The following is a 15,960-nucleotide window of genomic DNA, read 5'->3' as shown; positions in this document are numbered from 1 at the left end:
TATAGAGCGCGAGTCCACATCCCAGCCCAAAGGAGATTGCAAAAAAATGGAAAAATTTATCTGAAAATTTTTCAAGAGAACAGATTAGCACTTAGAAATACACTCTGAATAAAAAATGAATTTGTTTCAGGAAGGTTTGTGATGTTAACTTCCTGTTTTGATTAAAAGTAGGAAGTGCAACATACAGTGCTGATAAAAGTCATGAAGGCGTTGTCCATATCCCTGTAAAGAAATGTGATTTAGTATTACCAGGAACAGATAAGATAAATAATCTGACAGACGAGAGACAGAGAGAGTGAGAGAGTGAGAGAGAGAGAGACAGAGAGAGAGACAGAGAGACAGGGAGAGTGAGAAATGGAGGACCTGACAGATTACTACAGGTGGAAGACCCCACACCGTTTAAATTCAGTACACACCATATAGGTAAAGTAGTAGGCTATTGCTCCAGACGTGTGGTGACAGCAGGTGAATCAAACATCAAGCAAGCAGCACACAGATCCCCTGAGCCAGTCTTACCACTCCGACAAAGCTTTTTTCAGATGCAGCTGGGAATTCCCAGGAATGGCTCTTTCACTTTCACATACATGCAGACTGGTATTAACACATATATGTGTTTGAAACTCCCAACCTCACAATTGTATGACCGCCTTGAGGCTCATTCAGGGGCAATGTCAGTGCTGAGGGGCATTCTTGTCCACAGAGTGACTTACTTAAGTGGCAAAACATCATCTGAGGAAGTAAAATGAGAACTGATGTGGCTAACTGTATTTAAACCCTGTAACTCTACAGCTCAGAGTCCCTCTGACTTCAGACTGTCACCACTTACACTTCACCGCACAAAAGCCAATTTTCTCTCCTGTACCCCCTGCCACCTTCACATAGGCATACGTATGAACTTACACAGCAATCCTCCCTCATATTCCACTTTTATAGCAGATTTCATGCAGGATTTTTTTTAAATAGTTAACCAAATCTGATTGTTATGAGAACACATAGCAAGCAATATTTACTTTTAGCTTGATAATGAAGTTTAAATGTAATTGTTATGTTAAAATTTTATTTGATGGTAATAACTGATGCTAAAAATCCTGGGAAAACACTGCTGTGCTTCCTCTGAACTTCATAAATACCCACAGGAAAGTACAGATACTCTACAAAGTCAACTATATCTGTGGGTTCAGATGGGGGCAGGGGGTAGCTTAAATATTTCATCATACAAATAAATCAAGGAAAATGTGACTTTTGGTTCAGAATAATTCATTCACATGCAAAACATGTGCCCAAAGCCTCCTGGCTGTAACGTTAGTGTAAATAAGGAATGAGGGTCAGCAAGAAACAACCTTTTTCAGCTTCAGACCCACATTTGAGGTAATTTTGCCTCATGGACCCTAATGTGAAAACATATTTTTTTAGTTTGTGTTAAATATTTGTTGTTCAGATGTCATACATGCAAAATGGTTAGCCTAAAAACTTGGGCTTAATGTTAGAATAATTATTTTCTGTTTCATAACAATTTCTAGAGAATTAAATTATAGGAAAAATAAACAATTATTTTGCCCAGCCCCTAGGATCTTCTGGAAGCCCCTCAAGGATCCTTGGGGATCCCCGGACCCCACTTTGAAAACCACTGGTTTAAACAAACTATGAGATCACACTAATGAATACATCTTTGACTTGTAACAATTGTAACTCCCCTATTAAATCTCTAGGTGGCAGTGCTGTATCGATAGCCATTCACGGTTTCACTGGACACACTCAGTCCCAAGCAAAGCATTATGGTACTTGTAGTCAAAATGTCAGACAATGTACGTTAGCTTCAACGTAACCGCAAGACGCCAAAAACTACATTTCCACTCCCATTGGTTAGCATTCGAACCGCGTGCAGGGGCAGTTCATTCCAACCGTCGGTCTCAACTTTGGTTTCCTCTGTCGGCCCCATGAAGAGGCTACAGAAACTCTGTGACCGCCACTCTGAGCAGCTAACTGAGAATGCCAAAAGTGTCGTCTAGGCTAAACATTGTCGATGGGTAACAAAAAGACCAAGGGATCTTAACACAGAAAGTCACAACCATGCAGTTCAAACAAAGACGGCACTGATTTGCGGTGGTTGTTTCTGGACTTCTCCTCCCGGGGCTGGGTCCCGTTATCGTTGTGAGTCGGCGGACTGCAGGAAACATATATATCCATGGAGGACCAGGAATATCCCGAGGCGACGCTAGTGACAGAGGCCGGACCGCGGTGGCTCCAAGCCGAGGTGGAGCGTCTTTCTCGGGAGTTGCGCGAAACGACCCACGAAAAGATCCAAGCGGCTGAATATGGGCTGGCGGTGCTGGAGGAGAAACAACAGCTCAAGCAACGGTTCGACGAGCTGGAGACGGAGTACGAGGCGGTCCGGCAGGAGCTCGACCAGCTGAAGGAGGTAACTCGGGGTCACCATTACAAGTAAAAGCGACGAGACTCTAGAAAATTTACTTAAAAATCGACTTCACAGCTTAAAAAAACGCGGGTCTCTCATCGAGCAATATAGCTCGAGAATGGTAGCCAAATAAAGTAAACCTAACGATAAATGCTAACAGTCGTTTAGTGCGTTAACTTTTCAATTTGTAACCCGGTCTGTGTTTAATTAGCATTTTACAACTGTTTCCAAAGTCTTGCAGCCAGTCAGAACCGAGTTCAGTGACTCCAGCAACTGTCTTAAAAAACATCTATTAACTTGTGGAGTCACACATTTTCTTTCATTAAAGAGCGACCATAAATGGACGTTAGCCTATTATTTTTCCAATAACGGAAGACCTCAAACAAGCTCGTTCCTGAAAATAGAATTAGTGTGGAGTTAGCAGACTCAACAACTGAAAATGCCAAATCAAACTACTGAAAGTAGAGCAGCTGGCCTATCTGCATCCAAAATGTGGCACACACGTCACCATCAAACTTCAAGTTACAATATGATTCGTGTCATGTTAAAAAAAATAAATAAATAACAATTTACTGTTTTGAACACAATAAAATAGTGACTTAATGGTTTCTGGATTGTGAGCTAATTTTCACTTTGAAAATGCTGGAAAAACAAAAAAGTCATTGTTCACTTGTCCAGACTTGCTCCTGGTATGTAATGTGGAGGTTTGTCAGACGTCCGCTGCTCCAGTGTGTCTGTCAGCCAAACCTCCCTGACTATGTGGCTCAAAACTGGTGAGAATCCTGTGGTAGCTGGTGGTCTAGAAGTGTCTGGCTGAATATGAGCCTGCTTCAGCCTTGATTTGGCTTTAGTTCAAAAGTGTAACCCTGAGGAAAAATAAAACCTGCCTGGTATTTTCAAATGTAACTCTTATAAACTTTGATGCATGGAGCAGTGTTTCTTCCAACCTACTGCCTTAATTATTATTAGTCATTACAGTGTTTACATTTCTGCCAGTTAGTTTTCCTTCACTTCACACAAGTGCATCTTATATACTTTTTCCAAACAACATGGGATGCTTTCTGAACTGTGATGCATAAGTATGTACATTACACTGAAAGAGACATATAGGCTATGTCAGGGAGGCTTATTGGTGTTAGATAAGACTTGACATTTTAAAATAACATCAAATTAGATGATTAGATAACAAGATGAACATTAATGGCATAATGCTGCTGTCAAACCAAGCTCTTTTCACAAGTTATCAGTCTAAACCATTTTGGAGTGATTCAGTTCTCACCAGAGCATGCAATTGTATGCAGACCTCATGGCGGCTTTCTTACTGCGCATAGGCGTAGGACTGGATCTCACTGTTACAAGATTTATTTGTGTGATGGTGTGGTGCACCTAGACATCAGTGCAGACACTTAACACCCTAAGCTGATCAAATTTAAGACAGTTGCCACTTCTGTCAACCTCGAGTAGTGAAACACGATAGAATGAAAAACATGTCACATCAAGGACTAATACTCCACAACTTTACATCATCGTATGCTTTGAGTTGTCATAGCCAAAATCTATACCTGTCAGTGTCAGTGTCATTTGATATTGATCTGATGCTTGCGCTAAATGCGAGCTATATGATTGTCATATCATTTTCTCATCTTATCAGTGCCATATACAGGTGGGTTAATTCTCTCCCTGCACGTGCACCACAACCCTAATCCTTACATCAATCAGACCTCTACTTCTCTTTCTTTAAGTTGATGCTTGAGGATGAATGCCTCAGATTTGTCTTCACTGTCCTGCCACAGTAAGCAACATTCTTAGTTCATTACAGACAATGGAGACTGACAGTATGTGTCTGACAGACGGCCAGAAGGCGACAAGCACTAATACCATGCATACAGGTGGCTGGCATCAGGATCTGTCTCTTGACCTGCTGTGTATGCTCAAGCTGCTCAACACACTGAACTCACACAGAAGCTGTCCAGGTAGATGTCTCGCCCTTACTAATGTATAAATAAGGACATGTTTAGCTTAACACATGGCCATCAAGCTCATGGCGAGTGAACTCCTTCTTTCAGTTCCCGAATTACATGTCCGGTCAACAATAATAGCTCCTTTTGCCCTCACTGCATGAGTCTCATTGTTGCTTGTTCAATGACTTATTCTCAGTTGTATGTTGATTGTGGGTTTAGCAACTGTATGCTATTCATGGAACAAATCGTAATCCAACCTCTAACCGAGTCATTGTTTTACTCATTGGTTCCTCTCTAACAGCATAGCTTGCTCTGTGGGGATCTCATGATTCTGACTACCTCTGTTTCCTCTTCAGTGGAGTATATCATCAAGCAACACCACTGTACATTAGACTATCAGTCAGTCTACATCACGTCTGACTGCTGCTTGCTACACATACTGATTTGTTTGAACACAAAATGCCAAGGAAGAGAAAAAGTGGGGCCATGTGCCCTGGCTCTCTGGTGGGTTTTGAAGACTTCCACGGTTTTTCTTAGACAAGAGAGTAAGCGTGTTACATCACCAGTTTGGCAGAATGTCCTAGTGCAGGCTGGCTGAGTTCTCTGTAGGCCTAGGAGTCAGCTGTTTGGCAGAATCTGATATGAGTTTTTTTTACCCTATAAATCTGTCAGTATACTGACCTGTCACTTACACTGTCTGATAATGCTTGGCAACTTTAATTAGCATCTAGCCATTGACGTATTCAAGATGTTGGTGGTCCACATCAGTTGGTGCTTACTTATAAAAAATGACTCTGTTGCCTCCCTGCTGTGGAAAGAGATTAGTGCCAGTAGAGACTGCAGAGGTTGAGGTTGCTATGCTCATGTTAACTGTTGAATCCAAAAAAATTAACATGTTCAAGAGCTAAATTAAAAAATTATTCTCTTAGGCACGATTTGATATGTCGTTTAACGTAAATTCAGTCGGGGAGACTACCTGCACTATTTTTAGAATCATTCATTCACTGTCCCTGCATCTCATTAGCCTATCAGTGCCAGCCCTGTTCCTTTTAAGGCACTTGCTTCAAAGGCTTCCTCTCTAGGCTTGCATACTTGTCAGTTTATCATTCATAGATCCAATCAGAATTTCTGCCTCCCACTCACTTAGTTTTCTCTCTGTTTATATAGACTTCATTCATTCATGTCTGTGCTGCCAGTTCAGATCCTACTCGTTGTGCCCCCCTCCGCCTCCCTAACACCACCAAAGTAAAGAGTCCCCGGGAAGAATACGACCATTCTCAAGGGATCATCCTCTCCTCTTCTGAATGGCTCTTCCATCTGCAGGAGTCTACCCCAAAATCTTTTTTCAATAAATGTTATCTCACTCAGAAATTCTCATTTTATGTTCAAATTATTCTCTCCTGATTTGAAATAGAACAAGACAACACAACAGACAACACTTATGCCACATCACAATATTGCAATATCCAAATTCTTAGAAAACATTAACAGTCTATCACCCAGCCATACTTTTAACTGTAATTTCAAACTTGATTTCCCCTATGTAAATTTGCTTTTCTTAATTTCATATTCAGCTTCAGAAGACACCTATGGGCAAAAGGAAGTTTTGTTCCTTAAGTATTAACCTGAAGGCAGCCGGCCCAGTTGCCTCACTGTATAAGCATAGCAATTTAGGGTAAAATTTCTGGGGACACCTTTCCCCTTCGGTACAGTATTAACATCATAAAATGACACCACTAAAATGTACAAGTAGGACAGCTGAATAACTACATGGGAGTAAAGGCTCCTTTTGAACAGCATAAAGAACATGACTGACAAGCAGCCACATGTGTAGCATTTATGCAGTCAATGAATGACAGGCCTGTGGTGTTTTTAAATACTATGGAAACGAGAGGGGCAGCAGGGTTAAGACAGATACTGTAGTGTTCTTTTTGGCCAGTGATTTCACTGGCCAACCTCATGGTTCTTTGTACTAGTTTAGTTCACTGTGATAGCCATAAATCCTAAGATGTTTGTTCAGATGCTTGTTGTTTTTTTTCCTGTCTGCAGGCCTTTGGACAGGCTTACTCTACACACAGGAAGGTGGCAGCAGATGGGGAAAGCAGGGAAGAGTCACTGATCCTGGAGTCTGCCAGTAAGGAGGCTCTTTACCAGCAGAAGGTCTTGGAGCTGCAGAATGAGCTCAGACAGGCCAAAGCCTCCCTCACCAGCATACAGGCTGAGAATGACCGCCTGTCCTGCATTGCCTTGGAGATGCGAGAGGTAATCCTTGAAAATGGTAGAACAGATAATGTAAATTATTGAATGCGCTCCCTGTCCAATGCATTGCAATTTTCAAGTAAGGGGGTTAGGTGGAATTGAACTGAAACTGAAGGCACTGTCACACTTTGAGCACAAGTTTCTTGTCAGTGGTTGAATATATGATGTTTTTTTTGTTATGAGACCAAATAACTTGAAGTGAAAATGCATGTGTGCATTTGAATGGCTTGTTGCCCTTTAGAGCAGGAGTTCTTTCTCTTAAGGCCAAAACCTGTTCATGCTATAATCCACATGTAGAGTCTATTTTTTGTGTTAACAACCACCACATATATTTTGTGGTGAAATAAAGTTGTCAAAAAGTAGTAGTTAGGTTGTCAGTGCGCTTATATCCATCACTGAAATGAATTCTATATTTGCCTTATATTTAGATGACAAATATTGTTTACCATTAAATATTATCAAATCCCTAAATTGTATTATTATGTCTTGGACATTACATGTCATATCAAATTCTAGTGAATCCCATGTTACCACACCACACCTAGTATGGGCAAAGAACATCATCAAACCCTTGACAGGCTACAAAACCATCATGATGGACTATGATCCTTATTGTTTTTAGTTAGCACATTGACATTTTTTGGTTTTAAAAATTTATCCATCTTGTCAGGTAGTTAACAACAAAGCTGCTACCGATCTCCAGCCATCGTTGTTTACACAGAACATAATGGCCTGTGGTGCTTTAGGGAGAGCTGATTGATGAGATGCCTGTATGCCTGTGTTGCATGATTTAAAAATGTCTATCGTTTGTTAGTGAGAAAAGACTGCATTGATGCAGCTTTCCCATGACCCTCCTGGCCCCCATACTGGGACCCACCAGTGGGACAGGATAGTTTGAAAATCACTGCTTTAGAGCAGTCTACCGAGTTTTTCAGTAAAAATGAGGAGAATTAAAAAGCTAGTAAAGCTGATGGAAGAGAAGTTGGAGGTCACTGGTTTACCAGTACTTGTAACAAGAGTTGGGAGACATTTGGTGTGTGTGCTTGTAGTGGGGGATGGTTAACTAGCAGGTTTGCAGTGTGCCCAGCAGGAAGAAAGATGATGTAATGGTCCACTGTGAGTGACACAAAAGATGTCCTCCACCAGGGTTCTCTGTAGCCTGAGCATGGTAAGTGGACCATGTTCTTTTTCCCTCATTACAGTTGCCTGCCAGGGTCCTCCCTCTGTGGTATGTGGATCATGCTGACATGCTGTTTTTCATTTTACTCCTAGTGACTATAGAAGTGCAAGGATCTTGTATGCACTGCCTTGTCATGTTGTCCTCAAAATCAGTGCAGCATGAAGATGATGAGATGAGTTTGTCTGGAATTCAGTCTCACACAGCCTGCCATAATATAAAAACGTTCTCTCCTGCCCTGATGTGTTTAGAGTTCAGAGCTGGCGGAGTTGCAGCGCAGTCAGCTGCGTGATGACATCCGAGAGTACAAAGTGCGTGAGACTCGCCTGCTGCAGGACTACAGTGAGCTGGAGGAGGAGAACATCTCCCTTCAGAAACAAGTCTCTGGGCTGAGACAGAGCCAGGTGAGATAAAGACGGGGTGACTTACAAGACAAAGTTGTGCACACTATTGCTGTTTTAAATTACACAGAAATTCAGTGCAAGTCTTGGCCCAGTTGCACAAGAAAGGTTTTGAATTGATATAAGCACATAAGATATGTAGCCTGCATGTCACTAACTAAACAAATGTTATTTTTAAAAACAGGCTGTTATAACTACTTGATTCAAGCAATTTATGTCAACCAGAATTAATTCAAATCAATGCAGGTGCAACTACTAAAGTGGCTGAGAGGAGTGCTCGCATGAAAGTGAATGTGAAGATTGAGCAGAGTTTCTACTTGCTCAACTCTACTCACATGCTCGGGTTAACCTCTTCATCAAACATCAATGAATGCTGCAGCATGTACATGTGTACTAAAATTAGTCCACCATTTAGTACACTCATCCCTGTAATTCCAAGCAACAATTCAATAACAACATTTGTTTAAAAAAACTGATATACCTAATGTGAAAGATACTCTCATTTACTTTAACATAACCTTTCAATGTGTATGTAAAAGACATTTTATCTTCTAGTAACTGGAGAATATTTTGGTAAGCTTTGTGATGCCTGGTCTTAATATAGGAACTACACTTGGCACCTCTTGGTGTATAAAAATGGGGATCTTTCTTGCCTGATTCTTGTCCTGTTGTGCAGGTGGAATTTGAGGGTCTGAAGCATGAGATCCGTCGTCTGGAGGAAGACTCGCAGTGCCTACACAGCCAGCTGGAGGAAGCCATGCGTCTGAGGGAGATCGCTGAGCGACAGCTGTCCGAGGCCTTAGAAACTATTAAAACAGAGCGTGAGCAGAAGGCTGCGCTACGCAAGGAGCTCTCCCACTATATGAACATTGGAGACTCTCTTTACCACAGCTCCTTTAACATATCCATTGACAACCTAAAAGTCCAAGAGGATCCCTCCACAGTCACTGAGCCTGACAACGATGATCTAATCCGCGGCTTCGAGAATGGCTTGGTGAAGACGGCTGAGAGTGATGAAGACAACAGAGTGTCGGTGAACAAGAGAGGGGGGGTCATCAAGCCAGCTCCCAGCCTGGTGGACGACCTGCTGAGTGAGCTCAACATCTCTGAGATCCAGAAACTTAAACAGCAGCTTGTACAGGTACGTGGTTCACCAAATGTTTCTAACCATTCAACACCATCACTTGATGAATTGCTGTAAGATATTAATAACATAAGTACTACTTAGTGAATAGTGCAGTCAGTGCACTCCAGACTGATATACATACTAGCACTAGCAGATCAGGGGCCCCATTTATAAACATTGCGTACGCACAAAACGGGGCCTGAAATTGGCCTACGCCACTTTCCACGCAAAGGTTGTGATTTATAAAAAAAAAACTTGACGGAAAAATGTGCGGTCCTCCACGTAAATTCTGAACCATCCGTAAGCCTACGCACATCTTGGAGACAAGGGGAATTTGGCAGCGCAGATGGTGAATTGAATCCAAACTGCATCATGATTCGTCTCACACATTTATTTACACTCCATATCAAACGTTAATTGTAAATCCACTTTATCACAAACATTCCAAACAGCAGTGATATTTGTGCTCGCGCTACTGAGCCATAACTATTGCATAAGGAACATGCATTAAAAAAAAAAAAAAAAACTATATTGTAACGAGTGTAACTGAATGTAACTGAATGAAATTAGTATCACTGGTTGACAAATTACACAAATGACATTAAACAATTGCAGCACAGTGCGTTCCCCTGTCACACTTTTGTCTTCAAATCATGCCAGGGTGGTGGATATCACAGATTGAAATGTAAATTGTGACAAGTTTTGATGCAAGCAGTCTAATTGCTGTAAACATATAAATACCGTGGTGACACTCGTGTGTAATTGCTGGCGTCTTAGTAAGTCAATAATAATAATAATAATAATAATAATAATAAAAACTTATTGTAGAAATTCATTCAAGCCTGACGTACTGATGCACTTTTCCGCTATAACCTGCAGCCTGCAGCCTGCCAGTAGCCACTGTCGCCATTGTCACCTGTCACCTGCAGGTTGCAGGTGACAGGCTACTGGCTCTTAACCCCCCTTTCCAAACCCCCAGAGCGCGTTTAAGAAGACAGCAATAAGGCTCAGTTTTTAACAAATTCTTTTAATGTGTTTGCTATCTCAGACAAAACGTCAGACACACATTAGACACACAGCGTCGGTCAGCACCCGGCCACTGGCAACCACACCATGCGCTCGGGGCGCACTCGTGCTGGGGACAGCCGGATCCTCGGCGCCTATGGCCCCCTCGCCCGGACTCTCCTCACTGGGTCTTATTTTAGCCTCCACCTTCAAATCCGACCTTTTTTTTTTTTTTTTTTGTTACAGCGGTAACAACGTGTTGCCACTCTCCACACTTCCTCTTATTTGTAACGCCACTACTGTGGCTGCCAAATAACATACACGTTCTCTTCTCCACCTCACCCACAAGCACCTCGATTTCCGTATCTGTAAAATTCCGTTTTTTCCGCCTTTCTCTCGCAGGTTGCCATCATTAACCGTAACACACCATTGGTCAGCTGGATCATTTACATATTCATCAACATTCATGAGGTGCTTTGCATTGGCCATTTATGGTTGAATGTGGCCGTGTAGTGGGCGGAGGATGAGATGCAATCTTGTCCGCAAACTTTCAGGTGGACTGTGATTTATAAAGGGAAATTGCTTGCAGGTGTGCGTACGCATGGTTTTATAAGTCTGGATTTTTTTGGGCGTACGCCATTTTCGGCTTTTGGGCGTACGTACACTTTTAGTATGGATCCTACGCAAAGTTTTATAAATGAGGCCCCAGGTCCTTTCAGCTCATACATGCAAAATGAAATACTCTTACCAACCAGTATGTAAATGAACCATATTAGATAAGCAATACCATAACATACTTAGTTATGGTCAGCAAGAATAAATTGTCTGATTTGTTTGCCCTGTAGTTGTCTTTCTGCACCCTGATCTCAAAGCTACAAATGACAGCCACGACTTTTAAAGTGACATTATGCTGCAGTCCTAAACATTGTCAGTTTTGTGTTTTTTAATATTTTGCATTAATTTTTCAGACATAAAATAATGCTATCCGTCTGCCTGTGACTTAACCTGGAAAGGAATAGAGGCCTAAAAGGAATAGAGAGACAAACAGTCCCATGGAAAGACACTGTTGAAGGGAGATTTTAATGCAGTGCTTCAAAAATACTCTGTTATCTTATAACCTAATCAGTGATTGCTGTTTGTTTGTATGCTGCCAGTAATCCAAAATTTAAGTCTATTTATTAAGCCATAAAAGCCAAAGCTAATAAAAACGATAACACAGTGCTGATGTGTTCTTTATTCACTGGTCAATGAATCTCAAGAGAATACATTAAGCTGTGGGAAGCATTTATTGACTGACCTTGTGTTCAGCCTGCAGGCAACATGAAGTCAATGGAATTCCATTCATTTCCCATAGAGATGATCGACCAGGGAAATGCCATGGTTAAATGTTTCAGTGTGATTGGTCATCAACAGCCAATCAGATTTGTTTGTCTTTTTTTCCCCTCTGATCTGATTTTGTTCCATGAACTAGTTCCAACTGACAACTTTAAAATTGAAAAGAAGTTGATTATAGCGTATTAAAGTTTCTCATTTCTCTATATCTTGTATTTGAAATATGGTTGCATGCCTTGTTGGTGTTGATGGCAATTTTTTTTTTTTTTTTTTTTTTTTGCATTTTACCCTGTTCATTTATGGTGAATCCTGCTCATTCATTGCTTGTTAGCACACAGTGTTAAGTATTATAAATAACATTTTGAAAGGAAACAACAAAGCAAGAACAATATATGGTTTCCCTGTTGTAATATTGTACCCTCACAAGACCACCACATTGCACTTTTGCACCATCCATTGTTGGTCAAATTATAGCAATCCATCAACGAAGTTACTTGTAGACTGACAACAGTCAAACCATTTTTACATTAATTAGTGCAATAACATGATACACCAGTTGATATTTTATGGTGATATTTACAGATTTAAATATACGGGACCTGTGCACTGACAATATTTAGTTTGTCTTGGCTGGCTAAGACTATAGTGAGGCAAAGGTTACTGCTCTCCAAGTGGCCAACAAAATAGTGTCATTGTTGATTTTGGTCATGGCCAAATGGTGTTAAATTGGTTAACTGAACCTCTTTGTTTCTATGTAAGGTGGAACGAGAGAAGGCAGCTCTGATCAGCTCTCTGCAGGAGTCCCAGAAGCAGCTGGAACAGGCCCATGGAACTCTGTCAGAGCAGCAGGAAACTGTCAGCAGGCTGACCGAGAACCTCAGTGCTATGAGAAAACTTCAAGCCACCAAGGAGCGCCAGTCTGCCCTCGACAGCGAGAAAGAGAGAGACAGCCGTGATGATGGGGAAGGAGACTATTACGAGCTGGACATTAATGGACCTGAGATCCTGCAGTGTAAATATACCGTGGCTGTGTCTGAAGCTGGGGAGCTGAGGCAGGAGCTGAAGACGCTGAGGACACAGTACGAGGAGTGTCGGACCCAGTATGAGGAGGAGCGAGTACGGCTGGAAAGTGACGTCCAAGAGTTGAGTGCAAAGTTGGCAACCCTAGAGAAGAGCAGCCGAGCAGACAAAGAGGAGGTGGCGCGGCTGGAGAAGGAGCTCCGTCTAGTGAGCGAAGCTGCAGGAGAGTCACTTGGCAGCCTCAACGTGGCCCAGGACGAACTAGTGGCTTTCAGTGAAGAGCTGGCCAATCTCTACAACCACGTGTGTATGTGCAACAATGAGACCCCTAACCGTGTCATGCTCGACTACTACAAGGAGGGCAAGGCCAGTGTAAGAGGGGTGCAAGAAAGAAAGGAAAATAACTCATCTCCCGTACTTCTCACCAATGGGCTGATCACTGAGACTGAACCTGGAAAGCCAGAGGCTGGCATTTCCACCGCTGCCCCAGCTCCAGTCCGAGAGCACCGTCCAGAGCCCATGAACATCTATAACCTGGTGGCCATCATCCGTGACCAGATCCGCCACCTGCAACAGGCAGTGGACCGCACCACAGAGCTGTCTCGCCAGAGGCTCGCCAGTCTGGAGCTGAGCACAGTGGCAGACAAAGACAAGGAGGCTTGCATGGAAGAGATTCTCAAACTGAAGTCCTTGCTCAGCACCAAAAGGGAGCAGATTGCAACTCTCAGAACTGTGCTCAAGGCCAACAAACAGGTCTTGTTTTTATTTCAGTCCTTGTTTTAGTTCTTTGATAAACAAAGATAAAAGAATGAGATAACTGACAGCACCAAAACATTAGCACTTTGAGTTCAACGTTTACCTACTGTAAGTGTAAGGCACTGTTAATCATACCAACCTGTGTCTCCTTCAGACAGCTGAGGTGGCTCTGGCCAACCTGAAGAGTAAGTATGACAATGAGAAGGCAGTGGTGACCGAGACAATGATGAAACTCCGCAATGAGCTCAAGGCCCTGAAAGAGGATGCAGCCACATTCTCCTCACTTCGAGCCATGTTTGCTACAAGGTATGATGGTACATAACCACTGATAGATCTTTTATCTTTTTGACAAGCATAACATACAGATTTTATGATATCAAACCAATTTAACATAACATACTTAATTATGATGCACAAATTCCCTTATCCCCTTTTCAACATATTTTTTAGTAATGCAAAAGACAAACAGAAGGAGGCTTTATGGCTAAAGCTCAAGTCTGCCCGAAAGATTTTCTGTGTGAGAGACAGAGAGCATTGTGGGAGCTGTCTGATGTAATACTAGAGCGAGGCAGAGACTGCTGGCAGGGTCCTCACCCTTGCATCTGGAAAATACGGGCTGCAGAATGGAGAAAACATGTGACAGCAGACGCAATACAAGGCTGTTTGCTCCACCTGCTGGAAAAAGTATGTAACTTTTGTTTCATCTGATTGACTTCATCTTTCCCTGTTTCTTGCTCCCTTTCTCCCCCCTCATCTCTCACTCTCTCTTAGATGTGATGAGTATGTGACCCAGCTAGACGACATGCAGAGACAGTTGACTGCTGCTGAAGATGAGAAGAAGACCCTGAACTCTCTGCTGCGAATGGCCATTCAGCAGAAGCTGGCCTTGACCCAGCGCCTGGAGGATCTGGAGTTTGACCATGAGCAGGCTCGCCGCAACAGTAGTGCAGCGGCAGCAGGCAAAGGCAAAATGAAGGGCAAAGGAGCCTCTGCAAGCCATCATGTAAGTCAGAGGCAAACTTGCAGAGCTGTCCCTGAGCCCCAAAGCACCAGGGAAGGCCTGGGGCTCCTCCGTACTGACAAATACAAGCTTTCCTGTGACTTTTGAAGACTTTCTTTTTCAAAAAAAAAAAAAAAAAAAAGATAGATAGATATATACAGTATATATTTCTGTCATTTGCATTCCTCAAACTCAGGCTTTGCACACACTCATCTTCTCTAACACCAACCTTTCTTATGTTTCTAACAAAGTCATTTTGTATTTAACACGATAGCTGGAATACAAGTGTTGTCACACAGTGGGGGCTTGTTGTTTGAAGAATTCAACTAGCCAGTTAGCCAAGCTAGTTGAATTGTGAGTCCAAATGTGGGGCTTTGTTCCACAAATGTTTCCTTTTGTCTGAGATCCTTTTGAAGTTTCAAACATACTGCCTACTTAAAGACTTGGATGTTAAATCTGACAAAGAAGTGATTTAGGAATACAGATTAAACTAAAGCACTAAAAGTTATATACAAAACAAGGGCTCTAATGCATCTGAGAAAGAGCAAAGGTATTAAGGGGTTGTGAAAATTCTCAGTTACCTAATAGCTGCATTCCCTTTTATTGGCATATATGCCACCAGCCTCCTTTTTTTCTCCAACCACATGGATTTATATATCCATATGTGTATACATTCTGTAGATTTAATTTGGGCATCAAGATGAAGATAAAAGAGAAACCTATAAAGACTAAAATTACTGTCACCAATTGCTCAGTTTGTCTTGAAAAGACTGTTCTCATAACCTGAGGTTGCACACTCCATATTCTAAATTAGTATTTTAAAGGTTTGCAGTATTTAAAGATGGCAAGTAAAAAGGTGGGTAAAGAGTTTAAATAGATAGATGGATAGATAGATAGATAGAAACTTTATTAATCCCCGCAGGGAAACGCATAACACAATAAAACTACATTAAAAACAGACTATAAAATGCAGTAAAATAAATAAAACACAATTAAGTATTTTATTGTATTTTATTTACTGTGTCCCTGATCACTCATAACTGAAACCTGCATGCTACCATAGCATACCTGAGTCCTCTGCTTCCTGCAGCCAACATCATCATGCACTAACTTTACTAACCTCATGGTGCTTCTCCCTAACTTCATCCCACTAACGCATTGTTGCATGAAAAGTGGACAAGTCCCTGAGAATTTAATATGTTCTCTCTTATCTCTCCATTTGCAGTAAATTGCGCAAGCCAAGTCCATATGGAGGTCCCTCAGAGTGTCTGTGACAGTTGCCTGTCACCTGCTACTGGTTTCTTCACATCACAGCTTAAAAACCTGTAACTGATAAAACAAACATAACTACAGGTACCTGTTGAGGCCATGGTTTCAGATTTCAAAGACACAATAATCTCCGGAATTTCTTATGGTTCAGCCCAACAGTGTGACTGCAGAAAGTATGACTCATGGTGTTGGCTACCCACTGTAATTCACTCAGTCTCCTGACAATGTGCACCATTAT

General features: G+C 41.9%; 1 protein-coding gene across 2 annotated transcripts in view; it reads left to right on the top strand.

Moving 5' to 3' along the window:
* Positions 1–1,904: 1,904 nt before the first annotated feature.
* The window catches only part of bicd2 (bicaudal D homolog 2 (Drosophila)), a 14,418-nt gene continuing 362 nt past the window's right edge, over positions 1,905–15,960 (top strand). Inside the window, exons 1-8 of one of the 2 annotated variants that reach the window (XM_030050670.1) lie at positions 1,905–2,419; positions 6,427–6,639; positions 8,065–8,217; positions 8,891–9,355; positions 12,437–13,450; positions 13,608–13,759; positions 14,225–14,456; positions 15,679–15,960. The exon at positions 15,679–15,960 is cut by the window's right edge and continues 362 nt beyond it. In XM_030050670.1, coding sequence (XP_029906530.1) covers positions 2,186–2,419; positions 6,427–6,639; positions 8,065–8,217; positions 8,891–9,355; positions 12,437–13,450; positions 13,608–13,759; positions 14,225–14,456; positions 15,679–15,681 — 2,466 coding nt within the window. In that variant the 5' untranslated portion in view covers positions 1,905–2,185 and the 3' untranslated portion in view covers positions 15,682–15,960. Of the gene's footprint in view, positions 2,420–6,426; positions 6,640–8,064; positions 8,218–8,890; positions 9,356–12,436; positions 13,451–13,607; positions 13,760–14,224 lie in introns of both variants that reach the window. The other variant, XM_030050669.1, reaches the window with a different exon arrangement.

Source organism: Myripristis murdjan, chromosome 5 (assembly GCF_902150065.1).
Source record: "Myripristis murdjan chromosome 5, fMyrMur1.1, whole genome shotgun sequence".
Taxonomy (NCBI): Eukaryota; Metazoa; Chordata; class Actinopteri; order Holocentriformes; family Holocentridae; genus Myripristis; species Myripristis murdjan.
This window is presented reverse-complemented; position numbering and strand designations above follow the sequence as displayed.